Source organism: Mercenaria mercenaria, chromosome 5, assembly GCF_021730395.1.
Source record: "Mercenaria mercenaria strain notata chromosome 5, MADL_Memer_1, whole genome shotgun sequence".
NCBI lineage: Eukaryota > Metazoa > Mollusca > Bivalvia > Venerida > Veneridae > Mercenaria > Mercenaria mercenaria.
The window spans coordinates 5,697,851-5,715,147 of NC_069365.1; the positions used below are offsets into that span (position 1 = coordinate 5,697,851).

General features: G+C 35.1%; 2 protein-coding genes across 4 annotated transcripts; both read right to left on the reverse strand.

Annotated features, from left to right (window-relative positions):
* Positions 1 to 29: 29 nt before the first annotated feature.
* Positions 30 to 5,270, reverse strand: LOC123556334 (protein adenylyltransferase SelO-like). Of its 2 annotated transcripts, XM_053542561.1 has the most exons (4): positions 3,460 to 5,270; positions 2,742 to 3,046; positions 2,014 to 2,243; positions 30 to 1,240 (listed from the first exon to the last, which is right to left on the reverse strand). In XM_053542561.1, the coding sequence occupies exons 1-4, from the start codon at positions 3,589 to 3,591 to the stop codon at positions 138 to 140; spliced, it is 1,770 nt and encodes a 589-aa protein (XP_053398536.1). In that variant the 5' UTR covers positions 3,592 to 5,270; the 3' UTR covers positions 30 to 137. The 2 variants fall into 2 exon arrangements, with proteins under 2 accessions (XP_053398536.1, XP_053398537.1); XM_053542562.1 differs by lacking the exon at positions 3,460 to 5,270 and having other exon boundaries at positions 2,852 to 2,989.
* A 1,268-nt stretch (positions 5,271 to 6,538) lies between these two features.
* LOC123556336 (histone deacetylase complex subunit SAP30L-like) lies at positions 6,539 to 17,268 on the reverse strand. 2 transcript variants are annotated; one of them, XM_045346962.2, is made up of 5 exons: positions 17,250 to 17,268; positions 12,906 to 13,083; positions 11,948 to 12,070; positions 10,251 to 10,349; positions 6,539 to 9,175 (listed from the first exon to the last, which is right to left on the reverse strand). In XM_045346962.2, exons 2-5 carry the CDS (start codon positions 13,074 to 13,076, stop codon positions 9,050 to 9,052), a joined length of 519 nt encoding a protein of 172 aa, XP_045202897.1. In that variant the 5' UTR covers positions 13,077 to 13,083; positions 17,250 to 17,268; the 3' UTR covers positions 6,539 to 9,049. The 2 variants fall into 2 exon arrangements, with proteins under 2 accessions (XP_045202897.1, XP_045202896.1); XM_045346961.2 differs by lacking the exon at positions 17,250 to 17,268 and adding an exon at positions 16,928 to 17,085.
* Positions 17,269 to 17,297: the final 29 nt, after the last annotated feature.

Below are 17,297 nucleotides of genomic sequence, written 5' to 3' on the forward strand. Positions count from 1 at the left end.
TTTGCATGTGTAATGTTAAAATTGGACAATAAAAAGAACACTTTAATGATAGTTTTATGATTTATGAAAATGAAACATTTTCTGTTACTGTTTACCAGTAATAATGGCAAGAAACATCAATTAAACAGTTCAGTTAATCAAGATGAACAACTGACTTTCAGCTGCCTGGCCCAGTTTGGAGGTGGTGAGGCATACCCTTTTTCTTCTGCTTTTTCATCATAAGTATAGGGCCTCTTTAGAACTTCCAAAATAAAGTTTATTTCCTCAAAATTATTCTGCTCTGTTTTCTCTATGGCTGTCTGTGCTATCCAGTTCCTGAGAATATATCTTGGATTTACTTTGAGCATCACATCTTGTCTTTTAGAGTCACTTATGCCAGCTTCTGATAGTTTATTCATATAAACTTCTACCCATTTACTAAACCAGTCATGATTTTGTAGAACATTCAGTGTCCACCACTTTTTCGGAATATTCTGATGTTTTAACTGATTGGATAATGTTTCAAGTGAAACTTCTGAAAGTTCTCTAAAAGTCATTGTAAAATCTGCTTTTGTGTCTTCCATGACTTTCAGAAGTATTGCAATAAACTGCTCATCATCTTCATCATAACTTGCATGGTTTTCAAATCCTAACTTATCAAAAAATAGTTCCATAAATTTTGTTTTATAAATAGATGCATAACCATTCAGTATCATACTTGCTTCCTTAGTCTGTCTTTTGTTTAACAAAGGTAATATAGCTAGACACAGTTTATTCAGATTAAACTTTCCAACATCTGGCTGCTTTTCATAACTATATCTCTCTTCATCATCGGAGGTATTTGGGACAAATTTTGGATCATACCCATCTAAAAATCCAAAAGGACCATAATCTATGGTGATTGATAATATACTGAAGTTGTCTGTGTTGCAAACCCCATGTGTAAACCCGACACTTTGCCACAGTGCTATCATGATTGCTGTCTGCTGTACCACTTCTTGGAAAAATGCCAAATATTTGCCAGGATCATTTAAGTCAATACTTGGAAAATAGTTTTCAATGATAAAGTCCACCAAAGATTTAAGTAAGTCAATTTCTTTGTCCGTAGTGAGTATTTCCAATGAACCAATCCTGAACCATGATTTAGCGAGTCGAAGCACAACAGCAGCACGCTCTTTCTTGATGTTCCCATTATAAAACTGATCACGTATAACCGGGTCATCACTTACAACAATACTTGCAGCTCTGCTTGTAGGTATACCTGAATGAAAGACAACAAAGATAAATTTTGTAAAGGTCAATTAACAAAGAGAAAAATGATATACCTTTGTAAAGGTCAATTAGCAAACAATAGTAAAGCAAAAATAGAACAATTAACTGTGACAGTTCTCCAAGGCCCTGCACCTGTATATAGTTGTACCCATTATGGCTGTTTTTTGACTCCTGACATAAGGGCTAAGGCTCAAAAGCCTGGCCAATGCTAAATCCATTTTCAATCAATTGTCAAAGCAGCCTGGGCATAAGCTGTTTAAAAGTAGAAGTTACCCTCAAATATTGAATGGGTTCTTCATAATTTTGTAAATTTTTGTACCCATTCTCGAGTATATTTACCAGTCTTTTATTACAAGCTCGAAGGCTTTAGCCCGCCCGCTTAGCTCAATAGGGAGAGTGCAGTTCCCGGGGTCGCGTGTTCGATCCCCAGGTGGGGTGTATGCTCTTCGTGACAATTTGATAAACAACATTGACTGATATTATTCGTCCTCCACCTCTGTTTCATGTGGGGAAGTTGGCAGATACTTGCGGGGAACAGGTTTGTACTGCTACAGAATCCAGGAACACTGGTAAGGTTAACTGCACGCCGTTACATAACTGAAATACTGTTGAAAAATGGTGTTAAACCCAAAACAAACAAAACTTTTATTACAATTTGTCAGAGATGTGCAATGTTTATAGGAACAGAAGCTTGTAACAACCACTACATCTTGATATTCTGTATATTACACAGGTTTGTTAGGCAATATATCTTGTACATACAGATCAGGAAAGGCAAACCTAGAGCATGCATAGCTTCGCTACACAGGAATTCTCTCACTGATGACCTTATCACTGCCTTTCCATCCCCTCTTCTTGAGTATGGAGTAAGACCTGACCCCTTTAGTTGCAGTTCCCATCTCTCACCAAGGTGGTTCACATACTCTCCTAACATGACTGCACGTCCATCTCCAAGCTGATCTGCCCAGTATCCAAATTGGTGACCACCATACCTGCATATAATGTATTTATAATTTGCAATTCTGGCAAACAATAATATCTTAGTTATATCACACCGTGTCACCATTCGTTTCATGTTAAGATTAGATATAATTTTTTCATGTGTAGACATAGAAACGCCCTGACAGCACACTACACACTAGTGGAGTAAGTCAAAGTTTCTGTAAATTGAACACAAGCTCTAATCCTCTCCTGTATGATGATCATACTTAATTTCATCTTAATTAAACAAAATGAGCCTCTTGATATTAAATAGAAAGTCAAGAAATTTGGTGTTACTGATGATATCTGTATGTTTGACAAATAATTTTGACAGAACAGTTATTTATCCTCCATCCCTCTTATGGTAATGTATGTCCTAGATTTTGACACTGGACTGGTGACCTGTTTGTTATGTATACAACACCTGTCAAAGGTAGACTAAACAACTTGTTTGAAATTAGAAACACTAAATGGACTTAGTTTATTTGAGGACCTGAAAATGAGTATACCTGTGAGCGAGTGGTTTTACACCAGGTAGAACTATATTCCCACTCACAAACTGCATAAATTTTGTAGAATCTTTCACACTAGGATCTAAATCCAGCACAGCTGTTAATACCTCCTCATTAATGGCTGCCAGTTTCGGATTGTTTTTCAATGATGTTGGATAAACTACAGAAAACAGCACATCCTTTACTTCCCGAACATAATTCTGACTTTCTCCATCAACAGGAAATGTGGAAATTAACATTTGTTGAGTTGCAAATCTCCATTCATCTGTATTTTTGAATAGATACCAATGATTGTTAGGATAGCATTTATCACAATCTGACTAAAGTACATATCCTATTACGCTACGCATAGGATCTGAGAACGACCTATTCATTGCCTCGTTCTGACGACCCTTTCGCTAGCCAATCAGAGCCTAACTTACAAAATCCTGCAAATCTACCTCTAGCCTTGACTTTTGATATTTACAATTCTTATGTCATATGTATCAGATAGCCGGTTAGCTCAGTCGGTAGGCCACTTGCTTTGTAAGCGAGGGGTCCTGGGTTCGAGCCCTGGAATAACTGCACATTTTTCTTACTCTTTGACATTCGAACATGTCGTCTGATTGGATAAAATAAAAATAGCAATACTGGAAATCCAAAATATACAGAAGACGAATGTGAATGGGTCGTTCTCAGATCTTCGTTTAGAAGATCAAGTACTTTAGTCAGATTGGCATTTATCAGTGATAGGGTAACCAAAAACATGCTTTAGTTGGAAATATTCATTACATGTTTCATTAATGAGTCCACACATCACACTCTTGGAATGATACAGGAGAATGAAAATTAATGGCACAAGTGCCATGTTTACACAGGAAGTCCATTTTCAGTTACTTCCCCTTTGTGACTCTTCAGCCTTCAAAGTTGTAAACAAACATGTATACAATAAACTGTATTCTGTTTTTAGATATAATAAGATAAACCTAGTTGAAATATTTTGTATTACCTTCAACATTATGAAATATGGTTTCCTCGAATAAGTGTCAGTTTGCATAGAGATATATAAAGGTTACACCTGCTTAAGGAGGTTCTTAAAACCTCATACATACTGCACAACAAGACCATTTTCTCTCAAATTACTCTATTCCCATGCAGCCTGATTATGAAAAATTTAAACACAGGCTGAAAATTATTTCTTGGTGCAAATGTTTGTTAAAAGGAATATATCTTTATAAAGAATTTTGTATCAGAATACCAGTGAACGTTTAATAGGCTGTCTAATAAATAATAATTTATTTATTTATTTATTTGGGTTTTATGGCGCACCAACACAGTATAGGTTATATGGTGCCAAACAGGACTACAAATTTTGGTTCCACATCTCATTTACATCGAAACTAGAAATGTGTACATGCTCCCACTACAACATTAAAATGAAATTTTTTTCCTAGGTCACGGGCCATAACTCCTACAATACTGAATTAATCCGGACGCGAAACCCCAGGTGCACAACTGCACATGCTGACCAACATTCCTGTAAACTTTGGTGAGTCTAGGTCAAATACTTTTGGAGCTACGCGCAACACAATATTAAAATGACCAATTTTTAACTAAGTCAGGGGCCATAACTCCTACACGACTGAATGAATCCGGACGCGAAACCCCAGGTGCACAACTGCACATGCTGACCAACATTCCTGTAAACTTTGGTGACTCTAGGTCAAATACTTCTGGAGCTACGCGCAACACAACATTAAAATGACCAATTTTTAATTAAGTCAGGGGCCATAACTCCTACACCACTGAATGAATCCGAACGCGAAACCCCAGGTGCACAACTGCACATGCTGACCAACATTCCTGTAAACTTTGGTGACTAGGTCAAATACTTTTGGAGCTATGCGCGACACAACATTAAAATGACGAATTTTTTACTAAGTCAGGGGCCATTACTCCTACAGGACTGGATGAATCCCCTACTTTTGGAGCTACGCGCAACACAACATTAAAATGACCAATTTTTAACTAAGTCAGGGGCCATAACTCCTACACGACTGAATGAATCCGGACGCGAAACCCCAGGTGCACAACTACACATGCTGACCAACATTCCTGTAAACTTTGGTGACTCTAGGTCAAATACTTTTGGAGCTAGGCGCGACACAACACTAAACTGACCAATTTTTACAAAGTCAGGTGCCATAACTCCTACAGGTCTGAATGAATCCGGAAGCAAAACCCCAGGTGCACAACTACACATGCTGACCAACATCCCTGTAAAGTTATGTGACTCTACATCAAATACTTTTGGAGCTAGGCACGACACAACATTCTCGGAAGGACGGACAAGAGCAAATCTATATGCCCCCCTCAAAGTGGGGGCATAATAAGAACATGAGGTATGGAATCAAAATTTGCATACCTGCTGGAATCACAGAGTTACTGCAAAACCAACTGTTAAGACCCTATTAGTCGCCTCTTACGATCATGCAAGGGTAAGGCAGTGGTTCAAATTCTTTTCATACACAGAACATCCCAGAACCACATGGGGCAGTCTTATGTGGGGTGTTCGAAAAGTATCTGGAAAAGTCTTATATAGCTATTTGAATAAAAATTCAAAACTTAAAGTGATACTTTGATATATTTTGTACATAATCCGAAAGAAAATATGATACAAATTGCACTTATGCAAAATCTACTGTCACTATATCAACGTCGGCTGACATTGAGCGGAGCAAATCGCGAAATATGTCCAGTGTTTATGCGTCTTTAGTGCTGTGGGGCGGCCGTAAAAAGTTGCCCCGACTTAATCTCAGTGTTGTTATATTTTCTGGTCCTTCGGGATCATTGATTTCAACTCATTTAGATTTGAAGATTGAATACTGCTTAAGCTGGTGCTAGTGCATTTTTCATTACTGCTCATGAACAGACTCAATCAAAACGAGTCTGCAATTTTCACTGTTTGCCTTGTTCTTGGTGCTTCCAAGGGATCTACTTTCCAGATTTTATTTAAAGAGCACATAAGGACATATTCTCAACGTCAAAAAACTGCCCAAAATATACGTGCATCTTTGGTGCCCTTTTGTAAATTCCTGCGTAGCGTCATGGGCTGAAATCCGACGTCATTTCCATAAACAATGGAAGTAGAGAACATTCGTCTTGCTGAAGCCGTCAATATGGCACTTGAACAGCGATATTCCATAAAGTTTTGTGTATTAATTGGAAAAACAAAATCAGAGACGCTCTCCATGATCATGGACACTTGCGGCAAAAATTCAATGAAGAAAACCAGCATATGTGTTTAGTTCAACGTCTTCAAGAATGATCCTTGAAATCAGAGCTGCGCGGCTGTAGGTTTGATGATGTTGATGACTTACCCACCATTGTCCAGGAAACACTCCGTAAAATTCCAAAGGAGCATTTCAGGTCATCCTTTGACAAGAGGATTTGTAGGTGGGAGAAATGTGTATCATGCAAAGGCGAATATTTCGAAAAGATGTAAATTTTAGAGGTGTCAGACAGGCTTTTCAGATGCCACATTCCAGTCATGAGTAGTTTGCCCTGCCCAACGTTACATAGTGACTGGATTTTGCAAGAGTGCAATTTGTATCATTTTGTCATTTGGATTATGTACAAAATATATCAATGTATCACTTTTAGAATTTTCATTCTAATAACCATATAAATACATGTTATGAAACTTTTCGAGATATTTTTCGAACACCCCTCGTATATGCAGCGTATAGACACGTGCATTCTGATGGACATATATATCATTAAAGATGTACAATACTAGATGACAGATAGAAGGATTGTTCTTTTCAATCATTTTATTACTTTATTTATGTACAATATTTACACATACAAGAAACACTGCTGACTCAGAAAGAAATTAATAAGTTAGCAGATCTTTAGACATTAAATAAGTTCTCAAACACCTTAGTAAAAACAATCTTTAAACACCTGCAGAAATATACAGTTGTTTTGAAAGCAGAAACTAAATTAGTTTTTTCTTTAAAAAAAAATACATTTAACATTCTCCATTGTTTGAAATGTTAGCAATTAAGCTTTGGTAATTTATTCTACAGGTATGCAACAGAGCTCTTTCAGTCCTTTTAACATTATTACTGCTAGGAAGACATTCACTTGCACTTCAAAATGACAACTTCTGTCAGTTTCTTTACCTATAAAACATATACACTGCACTGTATACTGCTAAAATCTGTATACTTGCAAAATACAAGAGAAAGGATTTTGGCATTTCATTGTATACAAAGTTTGATAAGTATGACATTGAACTTTGCAGCAGAGCCACACACAAGATATATACACCTGTAATTGGTATGCCATCAGTGAGTCTTTGATATTTTTTCTTACGGAAGAAAATAATGCAAGTTATGATAGAATACTGACAGGCCTGGGCCCAGTTGTTTGAAACTTTAACATGGGATTAAGCTAACAGTTGATTAACTTTTAGGGTTAGTTTTCAACATTTTAGAAGACTTAGAAAAACAAATGTATGAGTTAAGAATTATGAAATTTGAAAATTAGGATTCAGTCAGAAATCAAAAGCCTGAAAATCTATTTTCTCAAGCCTGAAATCACCATTTTTAATAAAGTTGTATATAGAAAATCTGGCAACCAAAAGCCTGCTATCAGGACCAGTCCTGAAAAATCCCAGGCCTGTATTGACTGAAAATATTTGGGCCATTCCATGAGAAAACCTGTATTAGTGACATAATACAAACATCGCATAATAAGTAGTTTAAAGTAGTGAAAAATCATTGATTTATTTATGTTAATGCAGAAACCAGAAACAAGTATATTGTTTTACAGTTATCTATGGGAAATCAAATTTGACCATACTTTACAAATAAATGTCATTTGTGTTGTCATGGCAATGAAAATTCCAAAGCACCCATGCATCATGAATGTGGGTAGATAAGTGACTCATGATGAAACCAAAAATATATGGTTAAGTTATTTACCAGTAAAACCATTTTAAACTGTTCCTAAATATTCAAACACATGACGTTTTAGTAAGTGATAAGCAAAATTTAATGCTTTAATGTCTTGAAAACGAAATGCTATGCATGGCGACCTCCTACTGCTTTCATGTCATTCTTAAGGTTGTGTCTCTAAATGCCTTCAGTGACTTACTTAAAAGCAAGGTAACTCTTGAAATAGTGAAGATAATTACTTCAAATCTTCAGATTTGAAAGACAAAAGAATGTTTTTTTCTAAATATCTGTATTTTCCATCCAATAATTTTTTGCAAAACCTGTAAATGTCTATCAAATTGAAAAGATTGATTCCATTATTTCAATAGCACACTATATAAATACACCATGCTTTTTGCCATGCAACCAATGAACAGTGGTATTCCAAGCTAAACTGCTTCATTTTAACAAATTAAGTCTTGAATGCTAGTGCTAGTGAAATATGTGATCAGCAGATTTTACAGTACTCTATACTATTGAAACAATACATACACCTGTTCGTATTACTTTATGAATATATCTGTATGAACATTTTAATCAATTATATCCCTATTATAATGGTCACTTAAATATTGAAATCTGCACAGGGAGTAATTATTCGAACACTGTAGTTTTTCAAGAGTAGAAACAAAAACGCAAATACACACAGGCCTTTTTTTTCATCAATTTGGGAATGCCACCGACACCAATGGAATTGGGAAAATGCTATCAGAAATTGTCTTAATTGGGACAATTTGCAAATTACCAAAATCTACATAAATGTGTTTTTGTGTAAAGAATTTGTGAATTGCTTTTAGGTAATTGTTCAGCAATATTATAATTTACCTAAATATACATACAAATTAGCAAAACTATCTTAAAACAGCAAAACCCCTAAAAGGTATAATCATTTGTGAATTTAAAATTCAACTTTGGGAAAACAACCATACTTTTTTGCATTGGGATTACCTCCTTTTACGGGAGGTAGATTTATAGGGGAAATAAGCCCCAACACATTCTCATAGTTACATGGCGGTAATAAACCACATGAACAGTATATGGTCATCATTAATAAATGTCAGGTAACAAGTTTCACAGCTGATTTATATCATTTAGGTTGGTCTTGAAGCCGTCTTATTAAATATATTCATTTAAAATACTTTTCTTTTTGCCGCTGTAGAATAACTGGATGCAATATCCTTCAACTGAAATGTTCATCTCTGTGGCAAGTTTTCTTTCAGTACATTTAATGTACTACCATCTTGGTGTCAACATTGTTCACAAGATTATAGCGTTTTATCCAATCACAGAACAAAATGCAATATTGCTTACAATGAGACCTGTTCAGTTTGATACATCCATATTATGTTTTTGATCAAATCTACTTTTGAAGTTTTTTGCCATATAAATAAAATAGGTGAGTGCTTCCTTCTCGACCACTGGGATGGATTTAAAATGCCTGGCAACAGTCTGAAACATAAAGAAATAAACATAAATTACAGTATTCTATTGTTCTGAACCTCCTAAATAAACGTCCACCTTTTCTGGCCAACCCCAATTTTACGTTTGCAGATTTTGGCAATTTTCATACTGATGATGCTGAAAAAGCTGATTTGTGTTTTTTTTCTTCACCATTTTGTAAGAAGAATTACAATGATGGTAATCATTTTACGGATGCCCTAAAGAATAAAACATTTATTCACTAGTCAATTACAACTTCCCCACAACCCAAGAGAGAGTAAGACAGAGAACAATTGTTGCAACAACAGATCAGCAATGCATCTACAGGATTATAGAGCTCCTTCTTTTGAATAAATAATTTTTAAGCTTACAGGCCCAGCGCAGATGAAACAGTCAAAACCCACAAGTGGAGGTTTCGATTAAACTGACTTATCTCCAGTTGTCATTTACAACGAAAAACATTGGAAGTTCCTAATTTGCTGTAAATGTTTAATAAAATAATAATCATGACAAGGAGACTAAATTTCTTGATGTTTCGGTACATTTATGTTAATTCACCCTATATCGCAGAGGTTTATTTATTTGAAACCTGTTCAGTGCATACAGCATAATATACAGTGTTACATTTTGGTCACTTCTAAAGTATGACATTTCCATTTGAGCACCATCACTTTACCATCTATACTGCAGTTCAGGCAATTTTCTTTTTTAAGTTCTGGAGTGCTACATGGTTCATGGTGGCTCTATGTTCTATGAATACTTCTGAGCTATTTCCTGTGATGTCAGTGAGAAATTTTAGTTACATAAACTGACATGACTGTAATGTGCTTGTTTTCTATATTTAAGACATTTCATGAATGGATGTGCATAGATTTGCATTATAAGTATTTTGTACATATTATGACATGCACATCACAGACATAAAATGCACTTCATGTATCATATTATACATTTGACATAAAAGTATACTATGGCAACTGCCAACAACCAACTGGAAATTTCCTACCTGTGTATAATAAGTTTCTTCCTCAAAGTATGTTTCTGAAGAAAAAAAAAACAACACAACACTAAAATTCTCACTTACATCAGACAGCTGTGCTTTATTCATGCCAGGTCGGGCAGGCAACTTGTAATGTCTCTTGTAACGCCGCAGAGTGTTCACTGGCATTTGAAAAAAATCAATCTGAAACAAGAAATCATGTGTTTCAAGAACTGTCTTCAGAAAATATTGTGTTCTCATAAGGGGGAAGGGATGCATAGCTGGAAGTTGAAGTAACAGCAAAACCATAATCTGTTCATTCAGGACGCCAAAATAATTTTCAAAATCAGACCACTACTGAAAACCATAATATGGGCAGGGGATGTCCATGACATCATTAACACACTGCTGAATTATTTATTTGAAAAGTACTCACTGAAAGAGATCAACTATGAGAGGTTCTTGGGTTTCAGATGTACATTTCTAAGGCATGATAACTTCCTCATGGCAAAATTGTTTTTTCTTAAGAGTTCCTATAATAGTAGCAATATATAATTTTAGAGGAATACTGAAAAAAATGCCCACACCCTTCACTTGGCTATAGTGCTTTGTTTGTCTTGGGTTTAACACTGTTTTTTAACAGCATTGCAGAAGTGTAATGGCAGGCAGTTAACCTAACCATTGTTCTTGAAATATGTACCAGTATAAACCTGTTCAAGTAACTGCCAACTTCCCCGCATTAATCAGAGGTGGTAGATGAATGATTTGAGACACAATGTCTTTTATCAAATTGTCACAGAGAACATATACCCCACCTGGGGATCAAACTCACAGCCATGTTGTCCGTAGATCTGCACTCTTCCTATTGAGCTAGGCAGACAAGCATTCAATTTGTCTAAGATGGGACAAATCCCCACATTATTTTTTTATCATATTTTCATTTATGATTCATTCCATTCAAAAATTCACAATTATCACCTAAGAACGGTTATTTTTCTACTTATGTAGATTTTTTTTATATAAATTTTAAACTTTTTATTTAACAATACGAAAGAGGTGAATTTTGTCCACTTCAGATAAAATGAGCAAGGGGTGGGCTGAGACATTTTCCTACGTTCTATTTAAGCAGACATCTAAAAAAATACATTAAATACGCTATTTTGCTTATCATTACCTTGGAAACAAAGTATATTTTATAGCTACCGTTCTCGACTGAAATGGTCAAGATTCACATTTTTCACCTGATTTGGAAATCCTTCCACTGCCTTCAACAAGATCTAATCAAATAAATGTTGGAACAGTTTGCCTTTAAATCCTATCTTTCATGTAGTTTTGTATGTTGGTAGTACTATCAACAACATTTTGTATTTTAGATGATTCACTATAATGTGTGGAAATCACAATATTTCTGAGGTATTCAACCAACTTAATTGGCAATAACTCAATTATCAACATTACAAATAAAATTATTTGTGTCAGTCTCCCTGGAATTGCCGTAAGATTTTCTTCTCTGTCCTGTCCATTCTTTACCCTGTTTGTATTTATCTTACACCAACATAATTACTCCAATTGCAACTTTCAAGGTTTTGATGCTGGAGGAAGGCTCTAGGCACCCCTCCGAGCATTTTTTCATCTTGAGCTGGCACCTGGGTTTATTAGCGGTAATGTGAGGTCTTTTTTAGCTTTAACAGATATATATATTTATGAACATATAACATTAACATCCCGAGTAGACAATACTTGCATTAAGCTTCTGAACTGAAATACGATACAATGTTGCTGAAGTTATAAGCAATACTTACTTCAGGAATATCCTCATCAGCATCTAGCGAACCATCACCATCATCACTGTCTCTTCTTTTACGCTTCATTCTTGCATTCTGTATCATATTCTTGTGATGATCACAAATGTAAATGTGATTTACCTGTAAATGGATAATAACTTGTATAAACAGAGATTACACTGGACAATTTTTAAAAAAAATGCAAAACAGAAACCATTAGTATTCTTAAATTATGCTTTAAAATACTGACAAAATTGAAAACAACATTTTTTCTTAACAAAAATTAACTTGTTGTAAAGATATTTACAATTTTATGTGCTGTGTTAGAATATTGCTAAGTATATGTCATAATAGCATTTATAACCTTTAATTTCTGGAAAGTCAGAATGCTGTATGATCTAAAACATCTTGAAACTGATCAGTTGTCATGATTTTCAAATCAGCTGGTTAGCCTGGTCTTGACCTAACTATTAGGGGTTCTTTTGTATATGGCAATTCAACCAGGATCCAGTAACCAATAACCACTAATTCCTGTTGCTAAAAGGCAACTTTAATGCCTATGATATAGTTTGCATAATAAAGCAACTGAAACCACTGTTGGCAAAATGAGATGTTGCTGGTTGCACAATGATAAAATGATCAAAATCTGACAAGGTGGTAATGGAAATCATAGAAATGAGAATACAAGGTCAAAACAAGTGGCATCATAAGTGTTTATAAAATCTTGTACAACAGTATAATGTTTAACAACAAGAAATAAGATGATTTCGGTAAGGACCTGACATAATTTTGATTTGCCTAGCTAAAAACATTTTTTTGTCTGCCTAGAATAGACTTTAACCTTCCCCAAGCAAACAGGCAGTCCTTAACATCGACCCGTTAGCATGCAAGATTATCTCCCTTGTAACTGACAGAATATACATTTTTAAACTCTTAGAGTATTCAAAATTAACATTAAGGGAATATCAAAACATACACTATCGTCCCTAATAAGACGCAATCTACGCTGCTGAACTGTTTTTTGGATGCGTTTACTGTAGCTAGCGTTGCCAGCAGGTCTTGAACAGCGGTATGCACCGTCTATTAAACAACAGATTTGGTTATGTCCAGTACCTCTTGTCTCCTCTTCTGCACTCAACCCATTCATAGCAAAACTGCAAAATTCGAAGAAATTTCACATTAATTTAATAGATTTCATTTACAATGTCAAACGCAGCTTCTATTCTTGTAAAGTAGTGACTCACTACACTCACTGAGTGTATCATGGAACTTTAAATATATATTTTTTGTTCTAACAAATATATTCAATATACTGGTATCGGCCAGTATCACATTCTTGAAATTATGCACTTGCATCCAATGAATGAAATAAACATAAATATGTTAAAGGTATATGCTTATGAGTACCAGAACCAACGAACTTGCATGACCGCACATCCTCATACGATACTGGAAGCGGCCCCGGAAAAACTCGGTATACCTAGCAGTGTTCTGCCATGGATCAAAACTGGTGAGGAAAGTGTTAACAGTGTATCGAAATTTTGTTACTTGGAGGCTGAAGGAGCTCTGATTCGTACTCAGTTTCAGTCATCCTGTCTGCTTACTTGTCCCAAGCATTTTTGTAATGCAACAACTGACACCTGTAGACCAATTTAAAGCCCATCCACCAAGTTCAATTGAGAGTGCTAAGATCTATTGATCATGGGGTCCCCAGTTTGATCCTCCACCTCCGATTCATGTGGGGAAGTTGGCAGTTACTTGCAGAAAACAGGACTGGTATGTTCTAGTACAGAATCAAGGAACACTGGTTAGGGTAACCGCCTGCTGTTACATAAGTGAAAGTGGCATTAAGCCTAAACAAACAACAAAATAGACCAATTTAACTGCAACAATCATATTAAATTTTTATGTGCGATTCCCACGATATTTCTGCCTCGGCAGAACACTGCCTAGTGTACTTTATACCAAGATACACCTATTATAATGCCCTGTTTTGACACTTACAATAAAAAAGAGCTTTACAATCTTTCTCTCATAATCTATTACCTGTTATAAATGTGTTCTGTTTTTGATAAAACTATTTTATTAAATTGGAATGTCTTTCTTCTTACATTACTCTGATTTTAAACAAGAGCTGTCCGTAAGACAGCCAAGCTCGACTATTCGAAATATTGTCCCAGAGGCAGGAAAATATTACCTTAAAAGGTTAAATATCAAATGAGTTTTAAGTTCAAAAGGGGGAATAATTTGACCAAAATGCATATCAGTTATGGGACTTGCTGCTATCAACTAGTTTTATAACCCCTAAGGCACATGTGAAGTTTCAATTCAATATCTGCATTAGCTTTGGAGATAGAAACTCGCATGTAAAACTTCAACCAGAATTTTCAAAGTCCAAAAGGGGGCATATGATTTGCCCAAAATACGAGCCAGAGTTATGGAACTTGATCCAGTGAGGCTAGTTATTGATCTAGAAAAAGAAAAAATAAGTTTCAAATCTATATGCCTTTTAGTAATAGCTGTATGTACTTGCACGCAAAACTTTAACCAGAATTTGCTAAGTCCAAAAGGGGGCATAATTTGGCCAAAATGAAGGTCAGAGTTATGGGACTTGCTGCTATCAACTAGTTTTATAACCCCGAAGACACATGTGATGATGTGAAGTTTCAAATCAATATCTGCATTAGTTTTGGAGATAATAACTTGCATGTAAAACTTTAACCAAACTTTTCTAAGTCTAAAAGGGGGCATAATTTGCTCAAAATACATGTCAGAGTTATGGGTCTTGACCCAGTGAGGTTGGTAATTGATCTAGAAAAAGAAAAAACAAGTTTCAAATCTATATGCCTTTTAGAAATAGCTGTATGCTCTTGAACACAAAACTTTAACCAGAATTTTCTAAGTCCAAAAGGGGGCATAATTTGGCCAAAATGAAGGTCAGAGTTATGGGATGTGCTGCTATCAACTAGTTTTATAACCCCAAAAACACATGTGAAGTTTCAAATCAATATCTGCATTAGTTTTGGAGATAATAACTTGCATGTAAAACTTTAACCAGAATTTGCTAAGTCTAAAAGGGGGCATAATTTGCTCAAAATACATGTCAGAGTTATGGGTCTTGACCCAGTGAGGTTGGTAATTGATCTAGAAAAAGAAAAAACAAGTTTCAAATATATATGCCTTTTAGAAATAGCTGTATGTACTTGCACACAAAACTTTAACCAGAATTTTCTAAGTCCAAAAGGGGGCATAATTTGGCCAAAATGAAGGTCAGAGTTATGGGACTTGCTGCTATCAACTAGTTTATAACCCCAAAGACACATGTGAAGTTTCAAATCAATATCTGCATTAGTTTTGGAGATAGTAACTTGCATATAAAACTTTAACCAAAATTTTCTAAGTCCAAAAGGGGGCATAATTTGCTCAAAATACATGTCAGAGTTATGGGACTTGACCCAGAGAGGTTGGTAATTGACCTAGAAAAAGAAAAATAAGTTTCAAAGCTATATGCCTTTAATTGATGGCTGTATGTACTTGCATGCAAAAACTTAACCAAGGTGTGACGCTGACGCCGACGCCGACGCCAGGGTGAATAGAATAGCTAGACTATTCTTTGAATAGTCGAGCTAAAAATCAGAGAATTTAGCAAAGCAGTTAGTCATACTGTTAAATGTTTGTAACTTTTCTCGTATAATTTTGAATTTAGTTTCATGCTTATTTCTGCCATTTCAGTTTCGTATTTGATTACAATATCAAAAAGAAATTGTCTGGGATCAGTTAAAGAACTGCTTTTGACTGAAAGTTGAAATTCACAATAAGTAGCACATTCTGTGTCAGAAAATGGTAAAATTCCATCTCCCCATATTCTGTGGGACAAAAGTTGTGCTTTTAAAAAAAGTGACTTGATGAAATATTCATTAAAGGTCTAAATCTAAAATATATATTGCCTTTTCTCATATTCACAAGGTTTCTCATTTTCTCAGTTTTTCTTATTTTCTAGCCAGGTATTGGACATAACTGACACACTGAAAATTCAAGTGATTTGAAACCGAATGGATGAAATATTGGCATTTTAATGGATTTTCAAAAAAATCCTTATTTCTTTTTCTGGTAGGGTAAGCTATCTTTGCCCAGCCAGGCTTACAAGCCCAATCAAGCTTTTATAGCCTGATTAGGCTTAAATTTATGAAAAGAAATTGCTTTAAAGTTTTGTTAATAATTTGAGAGCAATTTTATTGACTACTTCTAAAGTCCTGGAACATAACATTATGTTAGCAGTTAACATCAGAAAACTACAATCTGCCTGTTTTTGCGCCAGAATTCTACGATTTTTACTTTCTGTTTCACATGTGAACTGTGAATGAAACAAAGCCTCGATCTTGAGCAAAAATGTGCATTTTGTATTCTGATAAATAGCAGACGTTTCTAACATGCATACAACAGCTGAAGAAATTTAAGACTTTCAAATCAAAGAAATTCAGCGAATATTTTCTTCAGATAATCATGAAATTTTTAATTTCTATTCATTCATATAAGCCAGATAAGTCAATATAAAAGCTTGATTGTGCTTCTATGTTGCCTGATAAATAATAGAAACTCTTGGTCAGTTTTCTGCGGTTGGGCCTGATATCAAAACAATCAAATCAGATCATTTCTGTTACATCTCATACCACAATCTGGAAGACAAAGTGAATTTACTTCAAGTATAAACTGGATTCATAATGAAAAGTTTAATCTGTAATTGGAAATAGAAGAAAACCTGAGCATGCTTTAGGAAAACAGCGTATTAAACAGAGTGAAAATTATCCTTTCCTACAATGATTTTGTTTTGAGCAAAATGAGACAGACTCAATGTAATTAAGTATCTGAAGAAACTGGACGTACCCCACCCACATTTTCAAGAATGGCGAGGTAACCAAAACAATCTGCAATATTTCTTGATAAAACCAGAATTAAGTATCAAACTAAAATAAAATCTATTTCAGAATTGAGACTTACACATAAGATCAAGTTCCCGCTTTGTCCTCATAAAGGTCGGACTTAAAATCAATGCTAATTTTTAGCTTTATAAACAATTTAACTTTCCTTTTCTAGTCGGAAATTTATCAAAATGGCGACAAGGGTCAAAGGTTATTACAACAGTTCGTATATGGGTGTTTGCCCCGCCTTCTTTTTTTCAAATGATATTTTGTATCACAAAATTATATTATTTCTTCCTAAAAATTGTTATTTTGTTCGATCTATTCTTTCATACTTGCGCCTCAGTACTTAGAACAACAGTTACTTTAAACATTTGAGCAATATTATTTTCAGTAATTACCATTTCGCGCTCTATTGACTATTTCACATGTGAGCGCACGCTGCGTGA